This window comes from Lissotriton helveticus, chromosome 2_1 (assembly GCF_964261635.1).
Source record: "Lissotriton helveticus chromosome 2_1, aLisHel1.1, whole genome shotgun sequence".
Taxonomy (NCBI): Eukaryota; Metazoa; Chordata; class Amphibia; order Caudata; family Salamandridae; genus Lissotriton; species Lissotriton helveticus.
Window position 1 is genome coordinate 1,018,277,218 of NC_136059.1, and position 20,174 is coordinate 1,018,297,391.

Consider the following 20,174-nt stretch of genomic DNA (forward strand, 5'->3'; position numbering starts at 1 on the left):
TGCGTGTATATTTATGTCCACTAGGTTATCCATTTCCTAAATGCTTTATTCACATATTACTCTCCATAATATAGGAAATGTAGGAAATTAATTTAGGGGTACCCTTCTTTGTTACACAAACAGGCCATTGTGAAACCACTCGAGAAGCAGCCATCACTGGAGCAAACAGTATTGGAAAATCTACGCCCTATCTCACTGCTACGGTTTGTGGCCAAAGTTGCAGAGAAAGCAACGAATAAACAACTGATAGACCACATCAACAAGAACGACTTACTGCATCCCTCCCAACCAGGTTTTAGAATGGCCCATTCCACAAAGTCAGCGTTACTCATAGCCACAGAAACACTGAGGAAATATGCAGATGAAGGACAAATGGCCGCACTGATTCTATTTGACCTCAGTGCGGCATTTGACACTATGTCCCACAGCTGCTCCTTCAAAGATTAGAGGCGTGAGGCATAAGGCGTATGGAGCTGAGCTGGTTTACATTGTTTCTCTCCACACGGACCTTCCAAGTTGGGCAGCAAACATATCTATCTAAGATGATGCCCTTGTCCCAGGGGGACCCGCAGGGCTCAATCCTGAGCCCCACCCTGTTTAACATTTATGTGGGGCCATTGGCGGAGGGAGTGGAGAAGTAGAAGGTGTCAATTGCCTCCTATGCAGACGACACACAACTATTTGTGATGTTAGCGCAAAACAAGGGCCAAGCAACTACCCGGTTCTCCGAATGTTTACTAGAAGTAGCAGACTGGATGTCTAAACACTGCCTCAAGCTAAACGGGAATAAAACTGACGTAATGGTGGTAGGCAGGGTGCCATCCATATGGTCATCCGCGTGGTGGCCTGAAATATTAGGCCAAATGCCTCCCCCCCAAAACAGAAGTGAAAAACCTCAGAATATGGCTTGATTCTGAGCTGACATTTGAAAGTCGGATTCGGAAGGTAGCAGGTAAATGCTACGGGACCATAAAAATCCTGAGGATAGTCCTGGATTTATTACCACCTAATACCCGAAAAACTATAGTACATGCAGATCACATTCAGATCACACTTTAAAGTTGACAAACAGCCCTCACCCATATTTTGTGGTATGCTTTATCATCAGGGCTATCTACAATTCAACATTATTCTGACAGGATGGGCTTAACCAAGAAGGATTGGGAGCTCCTGATAATATTAAGGGGATCAAATACTACATGCTAATTAAAGTGAATTAAAATGGTCTAGAGGAACATCTCCAATAGTTTGTCTTTTGGTGTCCCAGACTAACTGTAAAATCAAGAAAGGGATGCAACAGGAAAAATAGTGGCCTACCATCCTAGATTCCTACATGCTCCAGCCGACATAGCTGGCAGAGGTCAAGAGGATTTTATCTGGGCTGTCCAATAAGCTCTTGTGTCTCGCCTAGTATTAGGAGTTCAAATGAGTGAACCACTTACACTTAAAGACAAACGTAACAAACATGAGAAAAGCACTTGTTCGTATTGAGATTTCAGGGTAAATTGCCCTACGATTATGAGCGAAAGGCCCAATAAGGGATGAGAGAGGACATCCCTGTGTAGTCAAACATTCTTCAAAAGTAGGACATAGGTTCCCAAAAGGTGGCTCTTATTCTCCAGACTGAACTAATCAGAAGTGACGTCTTACCTTACCTATTAAACATTTTTCATTATTGGGGATGTCCTTCAGTGATGACAGCTTATCCTGTAATTCCATAACAGAGCATTACTTGTTTGTCAGTCACAGACTAACAGCTTTCCCTTGTAGGAGTCAGACAATTTAATATGTGGAACATATCAATGAAATACAAAGGGTGTTGCAAATGTTCTGCACCTCATAATTGGAATTAGATGCTGTCAACGTAGTGAGTTTTTGCAGACGGCTAATGCGCCAATACTTTTAATATACATGCACCTAACTCTGGTAGCTGGATAACATGGGTTGGACTTTAGGTAAAGGAGTCATCCATGGCAGATGTGGTCTTATAATGGAATATGAGAAATTAAAAAAGTGATCTATGTGTGGTCTAAAACGCCACTTATTAGGTAAAATGTACAATATCATTGGTCTAGTTACTCTTTAAAATATATTAGTTGTACTACCCAGTGCTCTACCCCAACCAGCATGGCCACCGCTATGCTGGGTAGCCACCTACTATAGGCGGTAGTGGAGAAGGTAATCAATCGGCAGATTCTCAACTAAGCTGATTTGCTCTTGGATCTCACAAACAAGGTCCAAGGGCCAGCTCTAGAAGCATAGCTTACGGTACAATTGTACTCTTTCCAGCGTTTGGCGGCAGGCTGAAGTGAGTGAATGTGAGGAAATTCATCGGACCAAACTTATGTCAGGCACCTGTAAACAGCGCGCTGCCACCAGCCATGGCATGAGGGACTGCTGAAATATACAGCACATCTTGAAAGAAAAATCTAAAATCTTCTCTGATGTCTACTCAGCAGAGGGGCTGTGTTTCCTTTGTGCTAGTGTGTTACCGTAATATCAAATAAATCAACCCAAAGGCTGTTCTCTTGTACCTTTTCAGCCAGAAGGCACAGTTTATTCTGCAATTGGTCATTTGTTTCTGGAAATCACTGCTAGCTTGTAAGGCTCACGGATTGGGCTCCATCATGAAGATGGTGACACCGACAATCCTGGGCATCCTGCCCTATGTGCTCTTTCAAGATAGCCATAAACCAATTAAGGGGAGTAAAGAGGTGCTGTAGAGCATGGGCACAGAACTTAACACAAACTATAGAACCCAACTCAATTGGATCAACCTAAGAACCCTCCAGTCGACCCAAGGAGAACATAATGGTTTTGCTTTGAAGTACTATCGCCCACCAGGGGTACCCCATAGTGGCATGCTTATTCATAGAGTTCCTTCCCGTTCCGTTGAGGAACAGGTTTTCTAAAGCCTGTGAGATGCAAGGGAGCACTATGTTGGAAAAGGAATAGGGAAGTGAGTGGGAGTAGGATTACTCTTTAAGAATACCTGCCTGGTAGCCCTAATTTTTTTATCTGGGAGCCAGCTGGTATGATTAAAAAAAGGGAAAGTTAGGAAGTCATGGGGCTCTAGTTACCCCAACTTCCTCTTAGGGTCAAATGTTTCTGCCACTTATGTTCCCAAATGATTTTGACTTTAGTCAGGACTGATTATACAACCACAATCCACACCTATTCCATAATGCGGACGCAACTGGTCAGAGTTGCTGCATGGCTCTCTTGATCAGCCAGTCATCTAGGTAAGGGAACATCTGGATCCATGTGGTTCCGAGATTAAGGACCACTTTCGCCAGACATTGGTAAAATCCAGAGTTAGGCTTTAAGGATCAGGCAGACATCACGGTGACTTGAGTAGCAAGGTTGCAACTATATCATTCCATTTATATTCACCTTTAAAAGGCAAGATTACTATGTGTATATTCAGATGAAATCCCCTTATTAGAGTTCGAACCATCCTGGTCTACTTTTCTAGCTGAAACACAGATGTATGAAACGTTAGAGTATGCGCTAAACAAGGCAAAGTCTCAGGTCACGCCATTTAATAGATTGCACATTAAAGTACACGTACACTCTTATAGTCTGAAACCAAAGGATGACATTAACCACATAAGGAGAGGCTAAATTACATGCACAGAAAGTTAATTATTTTCTATTATGTACGCTTACCTCTATGTGAAATCCATACTGCAATATAACATTTTTTATATCTTCATAACTTAGTTCTATTGAAAGTTCATTTGCCAAATTTTCAAAGTGGTATAACAGAGGACCTAAAACAGGGAACACAATGCATCACAGTTATCTGGTCAAATCTGATGTACAAAGAAAAGCACTTAACCTTTGTAATTCAACATTTGCTAGATCTGCAGATACCTAGAGCCAAGCGCTTTCAATTTTTCACAGGTCCTGTCAAGCCATCCCCAGAGAGTAACAGATTCCCTGTCGAATAAGTGTTTATTGTGAAGGTTTCTGAACAGTGAATCCAAATAAAGTGCAATAAAACAATAAATAAATAACAATTCCTGATATCACTTCATTCGGAGATTCTAATTGCATTATGACAAACCTTTGGTCACATATGGGTTGCGTCCAACTTTAGAAAATACCAATTTAATAAATCTATTCACTGGAAAAAACACAAAAGTTACAGGTGTTATAGTTAGGTTCCGATTTTACATACAGAAAACAGTCGAAATGCAGCAGTTATTGTTACACGAGGCAACTATAAAACTTACGCCCCTGCAATGCACAGCTCATGACCTCACATATTACATCACTCACGACACTATATGTGACATCACTGATGATATCATCAAGCAAAGTATACTTCATAAAATACCATTTACATTTTAAAGAAATAAGACGACACAGGTTAGATATGTACAGCAGAGCTCACTGTAACCTTATCAGCTACTAAATTCACTTACCACGTAAGAGGCAATTCTCAGCGGATAGTCCTGCCTCTTCTGAACCACTACTATAAACACTAATGACTTAAGTAAAATGTCTAACTGTAAGGCTAGACTACTGCAAACCACAACACCATTCATGAACCTGTAAAGATGTTTTAGTGGAAATGCCAGATTTACACAAACCACTGCAACATAGAACCTGTTGAGAAGTCTTAGCGGACAGGCCACTGTGTCACAAACCACTAGTAAAATTATTCTTCATCCTGTAGAAAGGTGTAAGCAGATAGTTCAGTCTGTTGTAAATGTCTACTACACTGAGCCATCACTATAGAGAAAGGTCTTAGTGAATAGATGAATTTATTGCAATCTACTACTACAGTCATTTATCACAAAGTAGAGAGATCTAAGGAAACTGGTCAGTATGTCATAAAACAGAACTATACCCAGGCCATCACTATAGAGAGAAGTCTCAACGAACATCTTAGACTGTCGCAAAGCGCAACCATACAAATACATCAGCAGAGGACATGTGTCACTGTAAAGTCTAGTTTACTGATAAATAGAACAACCGCTTTAAGAATGGGACTATAGATCAGATGACGTATGTTAAAAATAGTATCACTCAGTATTTATTTATTTTTTTATTTTGAAAGTTTTATATAGCGCGAACAAGATCTTTGCAGATAACAGAGCGCTTTACAGAGGCAGGTGTAATCATCATCAAGATCATCACGTTCCATTACATAGCAAAAATATTAAGTATAGTACAGGTATGAGGTAGCCAGGCATAGTAGGAGCGTATGACAACAAAAACGCTGTGATTATACAGAGATGGAGAGAGAAAAAAAAAAAAAAAAAAAGGATCAAAGCATTTCATACTAATATAGGTCAAAATCATCATCATCAAGATCATCACGCTCCAGTACATAGCAAAAATATTACGTATAGTACAGGAATGAGGTAGCCAGGCATAGTGGGAGCGTATGACAACAAAAACGCCGTGATTATACAGAGATGGAGAAAAAAAGGATCTAAGCATTTCAGACTAATATAGGTCACAACACACGTGCAGAGGAATATATAGGCTATATCATAATAAAATGCTGGAGTACTGTTCGCAGTTTAAGTCAAACGCATTGTTCAGGTGTATTTAGCCATAAGGATACTTTTGACTTCTTTCTTAAAAAGAAGGAAGGAGGAGATGAGCCTCGTTTCAGGAGGGAGTGCGTTCCAGATCCTGGGCGCCATTCCAGAGAAGGAGCGTTTGTAAGTTTTTTCCTTCCGGAATCTTCGCGGTTTCAGCAGAAGATTGGTGAGCTCCTGGTAGTTCTGGACCCCCCGGAAATTGTCAACTTCTGAGTGAGGTAGCTGGGTGATTTCAGGTGTATAGCCTTGTGCGTCATGCAGGCAATTTTCAGCTGTATTCTGGCCTCAAGAGGCAGCCAGTTCAAGGATTTGAAGTCCGGGGAGATATGCGAGTGTTTTTTTGATCCAGTGATGAGTCTCGCTGCCGCATTTAGTGACGCTCTGAGGGGTGCAGTTGTCGTTAGGGGGAGGCCGCAGAGGGCCACGCTGCCGTAGTCTATGCGAGGAATGACCAGAGCTTGTACTGCTATTTGGAAGTCTTTTGCTGGAAGGAAAGGTTTCAGTTTCCTCAAGGTATTTATTTGGAAGTTCGCCCCCTTGGTAGCCTTGCTGATATGCTGCTGCATGTTGAGGTTGGTGTCAAGTGTTATGCCTAAGGATTTTGCTGAGTCCACGATGGTCGGTTGGACATTGAGTGCTGTTAGGTGTTTAAGCCATGTTTGTGCGGAAGATATTTTCGAGGGAGGTGAGATTAGGAGGAACTCAGTCTTCATAGCATTGAGTTTGAGGTGGTTGTCGGCCAGCCAGGATTGGGTGCTTCTGATCGTTGAGTTCAGACTCAGGATGTCGTTGGGGGAATGTAACTTGAGTGTCATCGGCGTACATGTGAAAGTGTACATTTGATGTTTGTAGCAGGGTGGTGAGAGGCTCCATAACTAGGTTGAACAAAGTAGGGGATAGGCAGGACCCTTGAGGGACACCTAACGACACCGGAACTGGGGAGGACATCAGGTTTTTGCTCTTGAATTTTTGAGACCGGTTGTGTAGGAAGGAAGTGAACCAGCGAAGCACAGTCCCAGAGAAGCCCATTCTTGTCTTTAGGAGATCGAGTAAGTTCTCATGTTTCACTGTGTCAAATGCTGACGAAAGATCAAGAAGGATGAGGAGGCAGGTATTATTTTGATCTAGGATTTGGATGGCATCGTCAATTATGTGAGTCATAGCCGTTTCAGTGCTGTGCCCTGCTCGGAAGCCTGATTGGTGTGGGTTGAGGAGATCGAACTGTTCTATGTGCTTTGTCATTTGTAATTGGACGCATTTTTCTAAGAGTTTGGCGAGAGTGGGAATGTTGGTAATCGGACGGTAGTTGTTTAGATCAGTGGGGTCGGCTGTTGGTTTCTTCAGTAAAGGTGTAACTTGTCCAACTTTGAGGGAATCCGGGATGGCTCCTTGTAGAAGTGAGCTATTGATAATTTTAGTCCAGAGTGGGAGTAGCAGAGGAATGAAGTCTTTTACGGCGTTGGCAGGGAGAGGGTCAGTGAGGTGATTGGATGGTTTTAGGGTGCTGAGTATTCTGTCAATTTCTACTTCCGAGAAGTGTCAAAGGATGACCAGGTCGCATTGTTTTTTAGTTTATTGGGAGTTATGCAGTTGGGGATTGAGTAAAGGCTTGCATCATTGAGGAGGTCTCTCCTTATATTGTCAGTTTTTTCGTTAAAGAAGGATGAGAAATCTTCACAGGAAGGAGTAGTGCTCATAATGTCGATAGCTGGGGGTTGTTCTTTAGATTGAGATCGGATTAGCTCGAACAGTTTACTTGGCTGGTTTTTTGCTTGGTCTAGCTGGACTCTGAAGAACTCTGACTTTGAGCGTTTTATTTTCCTAAAGTATGCATTTCTCTTTTTCCTCAGGGTTTTAAGATGCAGTGCCGAGGGGACTGATCTCCAGGTGCGCTCTGCCATTCTCATAGCCCGTCTCTCTTCATTGAGACTCCCGTTGTACCAGGGGTTGGATGTCTTAGTGGATGCTCTTTTCAGTTGCATTGGAGCGGCCTCATTGATTATTGAGGCCATGGAGTTGAGATAGTGGTCAGTCAGGTCCTGGACGTCAGTAACGTCGGTAGGGGGGAGTAGGAGATTACAGCTGCTAGGGGGTCGAGAGTTTGCATTGAGTTTCTTCATGTCTCTTTTCCAAACTTTGGGCATGGCGTGTTGCACCGGAATGAGTTTTACTTTTTCCTTGATGAGGAATGTGATAATGTGGTGGTCTGACCAGTCACAAGGTTGGATTGATTCAAGTTGAGTGGTGCCTTCTTTGGAGATGACCAGGTCGAGGATGGAGCCTTTGTCATGTGTTGGAGTGTTGCAAATTTGCGTGAGGTTAGAAGCGATGAGGAAACTTTTGAGGCTATTAACTACAGCGTCACTGCGATCATTCCAGTGGAGATTGTAGTCACCAAGGTAAATTTGTGTGTTTTGCCGTCCAGCGTTGATAGATATTGTGTCCATGAGTTGTTGGGAGAAGAGGAGGTTGTCCCCCGGGGGGTGGTACATGATGTATAGTGAACATACAGGTTTGTTCTCACTGATGACATCCAGGCATAAGTATTCACAGGAGGTATGAGAAGGGGCGGAGACTTTGTTAATAGAGAGGTTGCTCTTGTAAATGCATGCGATTCCGCCGCCTGTCTTGTTGGGCCTGTCAAGTCTGGTGATGCAGTAGTTGGGGGGGACTAGGATATGCATGATAGGATTGGAGGATTCAGTTAACCATGTCTCAGTTAGTATGGCTAAGTCAATGTTCCTGGACAAGATGAGGTCAGCGACCTCCGTCGAGTGTTTTTGGGCCGATCTACAGTTGAGAAGTGTGCATTTGAGTCTGGGGGTGCACGGGGAGGTGGAGGGGTCCATAGTGAGAGGGACTTTAGTGAGGTTGTCGGGAACAGAGCCTCTGGTGCTATGCGAGGGGTGCCTAATAGCGTTGGAGAGAATCGTAGGGATGGACATGTGCGTGGTGGCTAAGCTGTTTTGGGTTGCCGCTGCATAAGTGCTGAGTAGGGTGTGTATATCGCTGTCCGAGAGAGTCTTGATTGCGCGCTGGGGGCGGTTGGCGGTATTGCGAGCGGGGATGGAGGTCCAATGTAAGGACCGTTTAGGATGTGACTTGATGGTGCGCTTAGGCCTGTTGGAGATATTGCGAGGGGGAATAGAGGTCCCACGTATGGGGAGCCTAGGATGTGGGGGGGAGTTGACGATTCGTTGAGACGTGGTGGAGAGGGGTGTACGCTCGGTGTGCGTGAGGAGTGACTCTGTGAGTGTGTGGAGATCTTCTTTCACTTGGAGGAGGGTGGTCATGATTGCGTCCAGCGTGCCGTTGGGTATGGGGTTAGAGTTATTGGAAGGGTAATCAATAACAGGTGGGGTGAGGCAAATGCAAGACGTGTGGAAATTGGTCGAAGCGGGGGGGGCAATTGTAGTACTGGGGAGTGAGAGTGGGGGGGGCGATGTTGAGGGGGGAGTGGGGACCAGGAGTGGAGGGGGAGCTAAGGGTGGGGAGTGAACTGTTGAGGGACGAGTGGAGGCTAGGAGTGAAGGGGGTGCATGGGGTGGGAGGGGAAGTGTTGAGTGTTGGGTGTTGATCTGGAGTGCGTTGAGTGCCACAGAGGGGGGGGGGTGCTGTTGGGGGAGGAGTGAAGGCTAGGAGTGGCGGGAGTGCATGGCGTGCAGAGAGTGGGGAGGGAGGTATTGAGGGAGGAGTGGGGGCCCGGAGGGGGGGGAGCAGGGAGTGGGGGGAGAGTGGGCACCGTTGGAGGGGGAGCTAGGTGCGGCAGGAGTGTAGGGAGTGGGGGGGTGGTGATATTGAGGGACGAGTGGAGGCTAGGAGTGGCGGGAGTGCATGGAGTGGGGGGGGGGTGATGAGGGAGGGGTGTATGTCAGGAGTTGTATGAGTGCAGAGAGTGGGGGGGGGTATTGAGGGAGGAGTGGGGGCCCGGAGGGGGGGAGCGGGGAGTGGGGGGAGAGTGGGCTCCGTTGCAGGGGGAGCTAGGTGCGGCAGGAGTGTAGGGAGTGGGGGGGTGGTGATATTGAGGGGGCATTTGGGATGGCATAGAGTCGGGTTGTGAGGGTCAGAGGCGGTGGGTCGTTCTGCGGTGTTAGTTGGAGGTGATGAGTTCTGGTTCAGTTGAATTGGGGTATGTGTGGAGGGCCAACCATTGGGGAGGTGCTCTTTGAAAGTGGGGAACAGGTTGTCAAGTAGTTCCAGGTTTCTGTCTGTGGATTGAATTAGAATAACCCCGTTATTGTAGATAGTAATGGCTGTGCTGCCTGGGAAGAGTTTGGATGGTGCGATGGAGAGAGTTAGTCCATGAGCGGATTTCCTGGTGGTGGAGACGTTGAGTAGGGTGAAGAACGCTTTTTTCCATTGAGCTCTGCGAGCGGTGTGGAAGATGATATCAGTGTTCAAGGACCCATTTACCGGAGAGAAGTAGGTGTCGGCAAAGGGTGTTTCAGGGTGGGACCTCAGGAAGTTGTGTTTAAAGCGTTTAGCGGCTTTTTTTGTGAGCGCGGGTGGGTAGATTATTTATACGTGTGCTTGCCGCAGTGTTCCATGTTAGGATGGCGTCAAGGCGAGTGTGGGGGAGAGCACAGAGTAGGTATACAAGAGCACAGGTAAATGCAGACAGTAAAATACATATAAATGCTAATAATATGTCACATGGGTGTAAATAATTAGGTGTAGGTAAAAATACACAGGACACCGGTAGAAGTATAATACTGCAATAAAGGTCTACACTAAATGCCGATGATATGTTCCATGGGTCAACAGGGATAAATGCCCACACTATGTTCCATGGATCAAGAGAGGTACTAGGGGCAAATCAAAATATATGTGTTAGCACCATGATACCAGTAGTATAATACTGCAATAAAGGCATACACTAAATGCCAATAATCTGCTACATGGGTCAAAAGGGGTAAGTGTAAACACTATATTACATGGAACACATGCACACTTCACGCATATTCTATTGCTCAGCAAGCTGTTCAAGATGTCTGCCGAAATAGTGACTAAGGCAGCAGTGTTAGTCCTTTGTCTGTTGTTGTCTGTGTTCAGAGAGAACAGTTTCCCTTTCTACTGAGGGCAAGTTAGTCCTATTTCTATGTACATGCTTCCTGGTTGCTGCTTGGAGGGAAGAAGGGGACTTCTCTCAGTTTAGGTGACCCTTGATCTGGTTGGAATGCATCCTCACGGTCAACTCGGGGCGTTGGTGGTGCAGGAGGGGATTATTTCTACAATTTTATGGCCGCAGCCATTTTGAACAAAGGAGATGTGCACCGGAAAACGAGGTAGATGAATACCTTCTTGTAGATCTCTGTTAATTACCAGCAAGTGCTGCAAAGTGGTGCACCCAAGGAACACTGTTACAGCGCGCAGCGCCCACTGGCAGGATTACGTGCATGCAGCCCCTTCCGACTTTGTTTTTAATATAGTACGACCTATTGCCAGTTCCCTCTCCTGTGGTACTCCTGGACCACGCCGTGCTGCAATGTGCACTCCCGTCCGCCTTGGTCTCCAAGCCCAAGCATCTCCGCTTGTCAGCGGTGCAGCCACCGCCCACCTCAGGTTCCCAGCGCAGACATTGTGGGCTCCAGTCTTCCACCGTCTATTGAACACCCCGGGTCCCGCCCGCCTCAGTTCTCAATTCCCGCCGCTCCTTGGGTGTCGGCGCCCCTCCTCCGCTCACCTCCGGCTCCCGTCACAGGCTCGACGGGGAATGCTAGACGTACCTCCGGGCAATCGAGCTCCGGGCTCCGCTCCGTCAGCCGCTGCTCCTGTGGCGGCGCAGCACGTCTCTGCACGCCTCCTTCTGTATGGCGTACACCCTCCGGAGCCTACCGAGATTTCCCGGCACCTCCGCAGCACCTCGGCAGCCACAAACCAACCTCTGCCGCCTGCGCACGCCTCAGTGGCCAGATCGCTGATGTGTCCACTTCTGCCAGGTCCGGCGGGTCGGTCACCTCCGGTGCACCTCCGGTGCACAGTCACAGCTCGTCCCAACGGGCGCCACTGACTCACGGGCAGCCACCGCTTGAACAGGCCACCGTGTCGTGCTCCGTGTCCCGCCAGGGGCGCCCAGGGACCGGCGAGGAAATCTTTGCTGACTCGGTCCTCTCCTGCGATGTTTGCGATGTTTGGCCTCACGGCAGGTCAAGGATCCTCAGCAGGTTTTCGCCTCCGCCAGGCAGGTGAGGAGATCGTTGCTTGAATGCACATCCAGTTACTTGTTGATCACGTTACTTGTTAATCCAGTTACTCGGTTGTTTTGTACAGGGAGATGTACGTGCAGCAGGGTGCTAACGGAGATAGACAACAGAATTAGGATCTCCAGCACTGGAGCTCTTACAGAGAGCTCCTACCCGGTGGCCATCTTTGTGACAGTGTCACAGTGTCTTTGTGACAGTAGCACAGAAAAAAATAGTAATTTAACTTATGCTGTAGCTTAGTATATATCTGCAAGTCTCAAACATTTATGAAACACACTCACTGGACGATGGCATCAGTGATGTCACTGACCATGTCATGAACGATGTAATATGTGAGGTCATAAACAGTGCACTGCGTGGGTGTAAGTTTTAGTCAGCTTAGGTAACTAACTGATGAATTTCTATGTTTTTGCACTAGTGAAATATATACATACACTAAAATTCCGCAGCTATAATTAGCTGAGCTAACTATATCTTACGCCCCGCAAAGCACTGCTTAAGACATTACATATTGCATCACTCATGACATGGTCAGTGGCATCACTGAAGACATCATCCACAGAACCACTCACACCCCTATAAACCTCTCATATACCCAAAGACCCACACAACAGTTCATATAGCCATTAACAGACCCAAACATGTACTCACACAACCACTCACTCTTTCATAGAGCCACTCTCACATCCACTCGCACAACCACTCACTCGCCCATACAGCTATCCATAACCCACTCATCCATACAGCTACTCACACACTTATTCACCTATACAACCATTCACACCCACTCAACCACACAAGCACACACAAACCCCTATGCAACCACTTACATACCCATTCACAATTTCATACGAGCACTCCCACATCCTCTAACTCGCCCATACAGCCATTCACGCAGACACTCACTCTCCAATACAGCCACTCAAACACCAACTTACTTACCCGTACACCCACTTATATACCCACTCACTCACCCATACAACCATTCGGACGCCTACTCACTCACACATACAGCCTCTGAACAAAGCCACTCACTCAACCATACAATCACACACACACCACACATCCACTCAGAGGTGTGGCGCCGCGGCCAGGGCGACTGACGCTGGAATCTGGGGACCACGGTTCGATCCCCGGCTCCGGCGGCAGGTTAGCCCAGCACCATGTGACTCTGGGCAATAGCTCGCTTAATCTTCCCGACGGCCCCCAGCGCCTAGAGACCCTTACGGGTGATTGTGCGCTTCACAAATGTGGACTTTACTCACATACCCATTCACACATCCATACAGTACTCCCAAACCCACTCACTCACCCATACAGCCATTAACACAGATACTCACTCTCCAATACAGCCACTCAAACACCAACTCACCAAACCAAATAGCCACTCACTTACCCATACACCCACTTACACACAGTCACTCACTCACTCATATAACCAGTCACTCACTCATATAACCATTCAGACACCCTGTCACTCACCAACCCACTCACTGACCAATACAGCCACCCACAAAGCTATTCACACACCCAATCATACACCCATTCCGCCACTCACATACTCATACAGACACACACATGGATACAGTCACACAACCACAAAGATCACATGTTAGAAATAGTATCACCCAGTAGTACCGAAAGAATAGTACATAAAGATGTATACTAAGTTACTGCATACGTTAGTCTCAGACCCTTTTACAAAATACTTACACTCACTGGATGATGTCATCAGTAATGTCATTTGAGAGGTCATGAGTGATGTCACGGACCATGTCATGTTATGTAATATGTGAGGTCATAAGCAGTGCATTGTGGGGTGCAAGTTAAAGTTCGCTCCGGTTACTAAAACTGCTGAATTTCAATGATTTCGCACAAGTGAAATCTGAGCCTAAATATACCGTCCCTGCAATCTTCGTTTTTTTTAGTGCATTTCAAAGCTGTTTTTTATTCTATTTCACAACTAGAACGTCCCTGTAACCTTTCTATTTTTCAGTGAATTTCTAGTTTCTCTTAAAACGCTAATAAAATGCCCTTAGCAATGAGGGGGCGGGGTGGAGTTGTACACAAGACATGGTTCCCCCGCCCAACCTCACTGCTCCTGCCCCCCTCCTCCTTGCCATCCCATGTCCAAGTCCATGCCCCGATCCCTCATTACAGTCATGTGGCTGTATTTCTGCCACTGCCCTTCCTGCCTGCCATGAACAGTTAGTTACTGCCTCATCCACCTTCTCCATACCATCTGTTGTCCGAGTCCATGCACCAACCCCCCCCCCCTTCCTCCTACCCTGCATGGTCCAAAGTGCTGCCACTTCCCTCCATTTAGCTTGATGTCCCTGCCCACTCCTCCTGCCGTCTGTTATCCAATGATATGCCCTGTCAGTGCCCTTCTGCTTAGCCTCTGTGCTTAGCTTGCTGCCCCTACCCTCCTTCCCCCGCCCTCCCATGTCTATGTGCTTGCCCCTGCTCCCTCTTTTTGCTCACCATGTTCCATGGACCTGCCACTGCACCTCAATCTAATCTGAGTGTTCTGTTGAACTGCCACTGCCCTCCCACCTGACTAGCATGGTCAGATGATTGCTGCCTGTTCCTGTCACCTCCACCCTACCTATCCGAGTTTCATACCCCTATCCCCTCCCTCCTGTCCCCCATGGTTAATTTTGCTACCACTCCCTTCTGCCCTCTATGCTCTGTTGTGCTGCAGCTTCTCCTGCCTACCTCGCGTGATCTGTTGTGAAACTCCTTCCCCTGTCTTGCCTGTGCTGAGCCCCTACCCATCACTTCTGTCCTCTATGGTCCTTTGTGCACGTCCCTGTCCCCTCCCTCTTGCCCACAATGGCTGTTGTGCTGCCCCACTAACCCTCCCACATGCCATGCATGGCCTACTGTGCTGCCACAGATTGGAGCTACTGACCCCCTCCCACCTTCCCTCCGTTGACTTTATGTATACCATTATAGTCCCACTGTTCCCCTCCTTGGTGTGTTCTACTTCCAGTGCCCAACCTTTATCGTCAGCTTGCTGCTCCAGCCTGCCCCCTGACCTCCGTTTTTCATGTGAAGGCTCCTATCCCCTCCCTCCTGCCTTGTCTGGTTGGTTCTTGTGCCCCCTGCACCCTTCCTCCCTCCTGCCCTTATGCTGTAACTGCCCCTCTTGTTTGTCCGGTATGGCCATCATGCTGCCCTGGCCTCTTGCTCCTCTGCTCTGTTGTTCATGTGCATCGCTGTGTCCCCTCCCTATTGCTTTACATGGTCCGTTGAGCTGCACTTCCGTCCCTCTTGTCCTGTGTGGTGTGTGGTGTATTGAGCTGCTGCAACCCCAGTAAGATCAGTTTGGTGCCCCTGCCCATCTCCCTCCTGCCGTCTGTTATCCAAGTCCATGTCCCTAACCCATTTCTCCTGTCCTCAATGATCCAATGTACAACACTTGCCAACATTTTGAACTTGGTAATAGTGTGGTTTTGGAAGAAAGTAAAACCTGGGATTGATTTTCCTCTGACTTCCATTGAAAAATAGGACATTTCAGGCAGGAGACAGATCAAATAAATCTCTTTTGGGCTTAAAAACATCAGGAGTCTCCTGCCTGAGTTGGGTCTGTTGGCATTTTTGATGGAACTACCACTGCCTCTTCCTTCTGCCCTTAATGGTCTTTTATATTGCCACAGCCCCTCTTGCCCGTCTTGCATGGTTGGTTTGTTGCCCTTGCCCTCCATGGACTGTTGTGCTGCCACTGCCCCTCCCACCAGCCTGCCCACTGGTCAATTTGTTGCCTCTTCCCTGCCCTCAATCATAAGAATCCGTGTCCCCGGCATATGCCTCCCCACAGTCATCTAATTAACAACTAGATGGCTAACATTCTGTACTTCTTACAAAGGTGTACCGCGGCTGACAAACATCTTGACATGATCAAAACTGCAATACCTAAACCATTTTCTATAGAAATTATAACAAGCATTAGCAATGCCATAATTGTGACATCTGTGAGAGTTAGAGCTATTGGCATTGTAAATGAAAAGGTCTTTTACCCGTGTGTTTTGGTTTGGAGTGGAGTGGATGTATGTGGGTTGGATTTGAATTGTTAGTTGTGTTATTGTGTGGGGGTGGAATTGTGAGGTTTGGAGTGGATTTGTGTAGGGGGATTATGTGGCCTGGTGAATAGATGGGGGTGTGAGCTGCACAGACTAGACAGACAGGGAGACAGAGATAGATAGGTAGTTTGTGCACGAAGTAGTGAATGAGTTCCAGACAGAGGAGCAGAAAGAATGTGTGAGAAAGAGAGAAAAAAAGGGAAGGGCAGATGACATACGCATAAAGAGGAAGCGCCTGTGTATGCAGATGACACCCCAAGAAGAGGTGTAGAGCATGGGATTAAGGACGTAAACCTTGAAAAGGCACAGGAGAGGCTTGGAATGGCATCCGACATGGATCGCTAGAGTTCTTGCAGCCCTGGGGCCCCAAAGCCACCTAAAGCTTCGTTTTTCACTCTAAACTAAACTTGGGGGCGTTTGAAAACCTCCAGAGTTGTGACTGCAACTGGGACACGATGGGTGTCCCCCATACCTGCCACACAGCAGACCAGAGGCCACCAATGGTGTTGTGTGGATGGCCAGCGCAATCTTGCTCTGGCTGCTTCAAGCTGGTGTGTTTGATGAGGGGCGGCCAGAACTGACGTGAGGCCCCCCGCATCAGAGATCCATTGCTGCTGCTGGAGCACGTTCGGTGGCCCCGCTCTTTCTGATCGGCTGCGCTGCGGCCGTCCCTGGAGCCACGGGGAATGAAAACTCTGTCTTGCCACAGGATGCTCTGGCCCAGCACTCCTGTGGGAGAGGGGCTCAAGCAGGCTGGAGGGCATTGGCGGGGTGGCGCCCCTCTCTCTCTCCCACTCCTGGCTCTTACTGAACAGACCCGTGCACTGGACCAGCTGGGCCCCTGAGAGTGGTGAGGCGTGGCTCCTGCTCTGGGCCTTGGCGGATGCCTGATCTTAGCGAGGGGCATACACGCTTGTCGCAGCTGCCCTGGGTGTGGTTCGCACTGGAGTATTACACCGCAACACCAACCAAAGAACCTGCTGGCCCTCTGGAGCTCCGCTGCCTGCAGTTGCATGAGGGCACTGACTGCAGCTGCCTGGTCTGTTGTGGATTCCTGTGGAGGGCAGCCGCCTCCAAACGAGCACCTGAAGAGCAGTGAGTGGCCTTTGGGGCCCTTGCTTATCCATCTGGCGCCTGACCCACTATGGATGTTCCTGGCAGCCCCCCTACTACGGAGCCCGAGGCTCAATAAGACTCAGGACTTCTACTGCTGAGTGGGACGATGCCCGGCTGCCTTCGGACTGGCAAGCCAGCTGCGCCCACTCTTGGCACGGGACCTTCATTTCTAGTTGGGCCTTGGCTTCGGGGGATTAGTGCCTATTGCGGGGGCCTCTGTGGGGTCCCTCTCCTGGTCCTTTCCTCTCTCCAGGGGGCATGGAGACCCCCCCTCACCCCACGAGTGCTGCAGTGGGAACGACTGTCTTGTGGGAGTTTGTGGCCCTCAAAGGATTCTGGCGCCCCCACCTCCCCCTCTCCACAGCATGGCATGCCAAGGGAGAAATGAGTGCTAGGGAGAAACCAGAGGTCCACATGGCCTTACTGCCTTCCTGACCTCGGATGCTGCCTGAAATTGCATGATCATGGGCCTTTGCGGAGACCATTTGACTGCCACACAACTGACCTTGAGGCGCATGAACCAGCGGCGATTCCCACGGACCCACCCATCCCACACTGATCTCTGCGCTACATGGGTATTACTCTCCCACTCCATTAGTGAACTACTCACACTCAACAGGAAACATCGCCTTGTGGCCTTGAGTTCAGCAACCTAGAAGTCAGCGGCAGCGTGTCCAGACCTACTAAGCCCAGAGTATGGTCTCTCTTTTGGCTAAAAAAGCTTTCCTCTGAATTGAGTGGCAACAAGGACCAGTCCATGCAGCCCAAACCCCACCCTCTCCATCATGCAGGTATACTAGGAGAAATTCCTAGCAGACATCCGTCAGAGGATTGACTCTTTAAAGACAGAGTTTAAAAGCTGCCTCAACGATTTGCGCGGGGACATAGCAATGGTGGGAGACTAGGTTGATGACATGGAACACACCGCCAAGGATCAGGAAGACCTCTAGAGAAGGGTCAAAGTGCTGGAGGCACACCATATCGAACTCCAGGCCAAGCAGGAAGACGTGGAGAGCAGGGCTGATGCAACAATCTGCGTACCAGAGGCAATACCCGCGGGCGGAGGACACCATGTCCTTTACTAGGATCCTGCTGGCAATCATCCAGGTTGAGTCAGAGGAGTGGCAGCACACAGAGTTGCTGCCACTCCTAATAGACCAGATATACACCCTCCTCCCCCAGATATGCTCATCAGGCTTCACTTTTTCCAGGACAAAGAAGGTATGCTCTAGGCAGTAAGGTGAATATTGTCTTTCGCGGCCACACTGTACAGATCTACCAAGACCTCTCCCCGCTGACTGAAGAAGCAACGTGACTTTAAACCAGTGACTGAGCCTTTGTGCACTCATGGGATCAAATATCAATGGGCACATACCTTCAGCTTGCTTTTTTCCTGGATTGGAAAACAACGCATGGTCCATTCCCCAGCAGAGTCCAAGACGCTCCTCGGCCCTCTGGGGGGCTCCCCTAGCAGAGACACCTCGCCCTCACCTTCTACACATCTGGACTCCTGGCAACCCAAACAGCATACAGTCTAGCGACACAGACGCAACAGAAACAAGACTGCACAAAACTTGCTCTCGGAGAAGGCAGACATTTATTGCATATCTCCAAAAGATGAAAACAGAGCATACCTACTCCCCGGCTTAGGAAAATGAACATGAGCAGAGTATGTCCATGTCTCGCGCCTGAACTGCTTTTAACACTCAAAGGCCCACAGAACATCAGCCCACTTGGCAGGGCTCAGTGCTCAGACTCTGAATACTTACCTGTTGTATTTTCCATTTTCCTTCTTTTCCATCACAGGTCTGACTTGCAGAGTAAATTGCTCACTTGAATTGCTCCTGGCCTACCGCAACAGACACTGAGCTTTTCTCCGTGGAGGCTGACACCTCGATATGGTCTGGTCCTTATAATCTGACCCTTAATGGGGAGGTTCATAAGATTGGCACTTATGGTCCCCTTAGTTACCCCCTGCATTTTCCACAACTAAGCCCTACCTGTTCAGTCTCTACACTACTTCCATGGCCTTTACTGTATTTTGGCAGAGCAAAGGGACTGGCCCTCCACAACACTACCCCCACAGGATGGTTGTCTGCCTCCCTAGAATTGCGCGGATAATCCCACCCCTTGCATGGGTGCCACACATGATCTGAAACTGCTCTCTCTCAATGTTGGGGGCTCAATTCCCCTAGCAAACAGCGCTAGGTTTCACGCTCTCTCATACAACACGACTCCGATTATATTCTCTTGCCAGAGACTCACCAGCTTTGAACCAACTGCCACTGCATGGCTCACCCTAGATATCTGCTTCAACACTAGACATACACTAGATTCAAAGACCCTAGATGTTACTATTCTTTGTAAGAGGGGCTTTTATACAAAAGCTGTAAAAATCATTAGGGACCCAGGTGGGCGATTTCTCACTAACCATGGAGAGGGGCAGAGAAACACTAACATTACCTAATCTCCATGCTCCGAACCAAGCGCAAGATACATTTATAGGAGATATCCTCTCAGAACAGCAAGTGCTTGCTAGAGGTTATATTGTGGTGGAGGGGACTTCAACTTGGTCTAGGACCCTGACCTAGATAGAAACACAGCACACATGCAGTGAGAAAGAGCCATGTCTGGGATACTAAGTAAAGAGCTTTGGGATGCAGGTTTGGCTGATGTCTGGTGATACTTACACCCTGCAACAAAGGATTACTCCTTTAATTCACATGTATACTTATTGTACTCCAGCATTGACTACCTGTTTGTCACCTCTTTGCCCCTAAAAGCCCTCGCATCTGTACAGATTTCTGATATCTCCATTTCAAATCACACGCATGTTGATCTTACATAGACACCGCGCCTCAGATCTCCTATCTCTCCCCCGCAATGGCGCCTCTCCCCTAAACTCGAGAGACCTAGTTGACCGGGCAGCATAATAGATTTTATCACGGAATATTTTTCAAATAACTCCTTGTGCAATCCCTCCCTCTACATGCTTTAGGATGGTTTTAAAGCCACTATTCACAGAGCGATATCCTCCATCTCCATCTTCATAGCCAAGGCTCAAAAGGCACGTCCTTTAGAAGCGAGGCTCATGGACGACATTCTCTCCCTAAAGTGCACGTTATAAGCAGCGTCTAACACAGAGGGCCAAGAGACAACTGGCTATTCTTTGGGGCCAGCTTAGAGCACAGAGTCAACAGGGTAGAGCG

The 20,174-nt window shown here is 47.9% G+C and overlaps 1 protein-coding gene across 1 annotated transcript in view; it reads right to left on the reverse strand.

Moving 5' to 3' along the window:
• The window catches only part of LOC144818412 (carnosine N-methyltransferase-like), a 187,232-nt gene that overhangs the window by 19,805 nt on the left and 147,253 nt on the right, over window positions 1–20,174 (reverse strand). Inside the window, exon 7 of the mRNA XM_078675786.1 lies at window positions 3,670–3,773. Within this exon, the coding sequence (XP_078531912.1) occupies window positions 3,670–3,773 (104 nt within the window). The remainder of the gene's footprint in view (window positions 1–3,669; window positions 3,774–20,174) is intronic.